This window comes from Crinia signifera, chromosome 19 (assembly GCF_055691185.1).
Source record: "Crinia signifera chromosome 19, ASM5569118v1, whole genome shotgun sequence".
Lineage (NCBI taxonomy): Eukaryota > Metazoa > Chordata > Amphibia > Anura > Myobatrachidae > Crinia > Crinia signifera.
This window is the reverse complement of record NC_139226.1, coordinates 2,571,061-2,575,336: the sequence shown is the minus strand read 5'-3', so window position 1 is coordinate 2,575,336 and position 4,276 is coordinate 2,571,061. Positions and strand designations below refer to the sequence as shown.

At 55.2% G+C, this 4,276-nt stretch overlaps 1 protein-coding gene across 1 annotated transcript in view; it reads right to left on the bottom strand.

The window, feature by feature from the left end:
• Positions 1 to 511: 511 nt before the first annotated feature.
• Positions 512 to 4,276, bottom strand: part of USP48 (ubiquitin specific peptidase 48) — a 65,318-nt gene continuing 61,553 nt past the window's right edge. The window contains 9 exon segments of the mRNA XM_083161785.1: positions 512 to 887; positions 975 to 1,001; positions 1,226 to 1,274; positions 1,363 to 1,452; positions 1,454 to 1,489; positions 1,696 to 1,851; positions 2,086 to 2,190; positions 2,269 to 2,375; positions 3,878 to 4,011. Of these exon segments, the coding sequence (XP_083017911.1) occupies positions 865 to 887; positions 975 to 1,001; positions 1,226 to 1,274; positions 1,363 to 1,452; positions 1,454 to 1,489; positions 1,696 to 1,851; positions 2,086 to 2,190; positions 2,269 to 2,375; positions 3,878 to 4,011 (727 nt within the window). The 3' untranslated portion in view covers positions 512 to 864.

Below are 4,276 nucleotides of genomic sequence, written 5' to 3'. Positions count from 1 at the left end.
TGACATCTACATAGTACAGCTACCACCACACTGGCTACACACAGGTATGTACGTCATGGAGGCCAGGTCCAGCAGTAAGGTCACTTCTATACATGAAAAAGGTATCACACTTCCACCCCAGCCGGCCGCCTGGTCGCAGCGCCGCCGCCCCCCTGCCCCAGCTGTCTGCCTCACTGGGCATTCCCCACGCTGTCTGCCTCACTGGGCCATTCCCCACGCTGTCTGCCTCACTGGGCCATTCCCCACGCTGTCTGCCTCACTGGGCCATTCCCCACGCTGTCTGCCTCACTGGGCCATTCCCCACGCTGTCTGCCTCACTGCCCCCCCCCCCCCCCACGCTGTCTGCCTCACTGCCCCCCCCCCCACGCTGTCTGCCTCAACGCACCCCCCCCCCCCACGCTGTCTGCCTCACTGGGCCATCATTCCACCCCCCCACCCCCCCACCCCCCCCCATCTGCTTAGCCAACTGACCCCCCCAGTTTGATAGTAAGAGACACCACAGTACACGATCTGCAGAATTGGATTTGTTTAATGTTCCAAGCCGGCCAGAAATGAAACTCACATCTGTAGATGTATATAACACAAGACACAAGCCGCTGGTGGGATACATTGCACAGAATGGAATTACCCCAGTGTAAACAAGGTATAATATATATATAATATATGCATACACACTGCCCCTCGACACCACCATCTTTATTTACATATAAAAAGTAGAATTATTCCTCCTACATCTGCAGTCCTCAGTGCAATCTGCTATGTTCATTGTAAGGCATTATTCGGAGTGGGAGATCGCAACCTCCTGGAAGAGACATCAGGAATCCTCTGGCCTAGGACAGCCCAGTGTGTCGCATCCCCGCAGCGTCAGTGTCCCAGCAGGCCCGTCCCTGGTAATGAGACAGGTAAGTTACAGGATTCTGGGCATGCAGCTATGTAACACACTGACATATGAGGGATAAATACGCCAGTCATACCTTTGAATCCTTCCTCTGGCAAACAAACTGCACGAGAGAGAGAGAGATAGAGAGAGAGAGCTGCGTGTTACTACATACGTACAACACACTATCAGTGTGACAGATCAGAAGATCCGGATCCACCCACACACACAGCGTATTACTGCCGACGCACCAGGACCACACCTACGGCTGGCGGCGATTCCTGCGCACTTGGCTCGGACCGCTACTCACCCCTTACACAGACCCTATACAGTTCTCCGACATCTCACCTTGCATTACATCATCCATGGCAGCATAGTCCGCGATAGGTTCATCGGCCTGAGGGCATGAAATACGGGTTATATAATGCTCTCCGCCAGATGGAGACATGTGCTCCAGGCCTCTCATGACTGACACCAGTAAATACCTTTAATAAAATGACAGATTCTGGAATAATTCCCAGCGAGCCCAGGGTGGCGCAGTCGTCGTTCAAGCACTTCCCGTCAATGGACAAATTCTTGGTCGAAGGGAGCCACAGAGAAGGCGTGCATAATCTGCGGACACACGGAGACGGGCGCCATTATAACTGTAGGGACCTCAGACGTGACCCAACGCCCCCCCCCCTGATCTATAGGGATCTTCCTGGCCAGGCTGCAGAGAGGACCCCTCTGAGGTCCATCTCTTGCCTGTAGACAAGGCCTACAGACACCAATCCATGACCTGCAATGCCTAAATGCGATGTCCTGGGGCGGAAGGTTACCTGGATCTTAAGGTCCTTTAATGTCTGATTGGCAGAAACCAGCAGGGCCTTTTCTCCTCTCACTTTCCTGTGTCGCGTGCTCCGCCGGATCCCCTGCTTCTGGTAAGAGGCTTGCCCTTGGCTGGAAAGCTTCTGTTTCTTTGCTGCCCCATTGGCCTGAGCAAGAAAAACAAAAACAGCACCCTTCAAAGGAATATTCTGTGTCCCGATTACTAAGATAACGGGAGCAGTTCTATCACTTGACAAACACAGAAGGTGCAACATGGCTGCACTACCCTCCTCCAGCACAAGGTGGAGCTGTGAGCCAGCAAATGATGAACTACTCCTGCACATAGCAAAGCCCCTGAGCTATACAAGGATCAGGCTGCGGGGGATTCATCTGGTGCTGACCTGGTTGAAGTCTGGATCATTTTCTCCCTCAGCTCTGGGCTCCTCCTTGTCATCTTCTGGGTCCGAGCTGCTGACATTGAGCTCTGGAGCAGCGTCCTTCATGACCTGCGGAGACAGCACAAGTAAGGTCGGGTTCCGTGCTCTCTGCAGGACGCACACACATTACCCAACGGGAAGAGGAACCTTTTTATTATCGACCACTTTGTGAATGTAGATTGTGGCCTGGGCATATTCCCTCATGTCTCTCTCCTGCTGACACAGCAATCCTTCCCGGCAGCCAGGACACAGCGCTGGGGAAGAAATACAGGATTAGGCGGGCCCCCAATGCACAGGTCCCCAAGTCCTAGCACAAAGCGGGCCCCCAATTCACAGGTCCCCAAGTCCTAGCCAAAGCGGGCCCCCAATTCACAGGTCCCCAAGTCCTAGCCCAAAGCGGGCCCCCAATTCACAGGTCCCCAAGTCCTAGCCAAAGCGGGCCCCCAATTCACAGGTCCCCAAGTCCTAGCACAAAGCGGGCCCCCAATTCACAGGTCCCCAAGTCCTAGCACAAAGCGGGCCCCCAATTCACAGGTCCCCAAGTCCTAGCACAAAGCGGGCCCCCAATTCATAGGTCCCCAAGTCCTAGCACAAAGCGGGCCCCCAATTCACAGGTCCCCAAGTCCTAGCACAAAGCGGGCCCCCAATTCACAGGTCCCCAAGTCCTAGCCAAAGCGGGCCCCCAATTCACAGGTCCCCAAGTCCTAGCTTAGCCAAAGCGGGCCCCCAATTCACAGGTCCCCAAGTCCTAGCCAAAGCGGGCCCCCAATTCACAGGTCCCCAAGTCCTAGCACAAAGCGGGCCCCCAATTCACAGGTCCCCAAGTCCTAGCCAAAGCGGGCCCCCAATTCACAGGTCCCCAAGTCCTAGCCAAAGCGGGCCCCCAATTCACAGGTCCCCAAGTCCTAGCCAAAGCGGGCCCCCAATTCACAGGTCCCCAAGTCCTAGCACAAAGCGGGCCCCCAATTCACAGGTCACCAAGTCCTAGCCAAAGCGGGCCCCCAATTCACAGGTCCCCAAGTCCTAGCCAAAGCGGGCCCCCAATTCACAGGTCCCCAAGTCCTAGCCAAAGCGGGCCCCCAATTCACAGGTCCCCAAGTCCTAGCCAAAGTGGGCCCCCCAATTCACAGGTCCCCAAGTCCTAGCCAAAGCGGGCCCCCAATTCACAGGTCCCCAAGTCCTAGCCAAAGCGGGCCCCCAATTCACAGGTCCCCAAGTCCTAGCCAAAGCGGGCTCCCAATTCACAGGTCCCCAAGTCCTAGCCAAAGCGGGCTCCCAATTCACAGGTCCCCAAGTCCTTCGCAAAAGCGGGCCCCCAATTCACATGTCCCCAAGTCCTTCGCAAAAGCGGGCCCCCAATTCACGCGTCCTGAAGTCTACCCAAAGTGGGCCCCCAATTCACAGGTCCCCAAGTCCTAGCACAAAGCGGGCCCCCAATTCACAGGTCCCCATGCCCTAGCCAAAGCTGGCCGTTAATTCAAGTATGCAAATCCTAGCCAATCCGCCCTGATCTCCAGGAGACCCCAAGGCAGCCTTCACTTGATATATCCCCAAACCCTGCCCAAATGATTCCAATCCTATTCTATTTAAGTGCCCCCTGAAGGCAATTCTAATGCACCGTCAGAGACCAGCGGAGCTTCAGTGACCTGCAGAAGATCATGTATGTAACAAGTGCTACCACAGCTTCCGTTCTAGTCTGCGGAGAAGCTGGAGGACAGGATGCCGACCGCCACCAAGAGCACAGGACAGTACTCACCCGGTTCAGACACGTACAGTGTGGTCACAGTGTTGTCTTCTGCCGTCGCCGTTCTCCTGGTGATTTTGATGGTGTGATCGACGGCAAAAAGTCTCTTAATGACTTCCCATTCCTCAGGCCACACCAGAGCTACACTGCGCACAGGAAAGCCACAGGGTTACTCAGGCCACATACACACACACACACACACACACACACCAGAGCTACACTGCGCACAGGAAAGCCACAGGGTTACTCAGGCCACATACACACACACACACACACACACACACACACACAGGAAAGCCACAGGGTTACTCAGGCCACATACACACACCAGAGCTACACTACGCACAGGAAAGCCACAGGGTTACTCAGGCCACACACACACACCAGAGCTAAACTACGCACAGGAAAGCC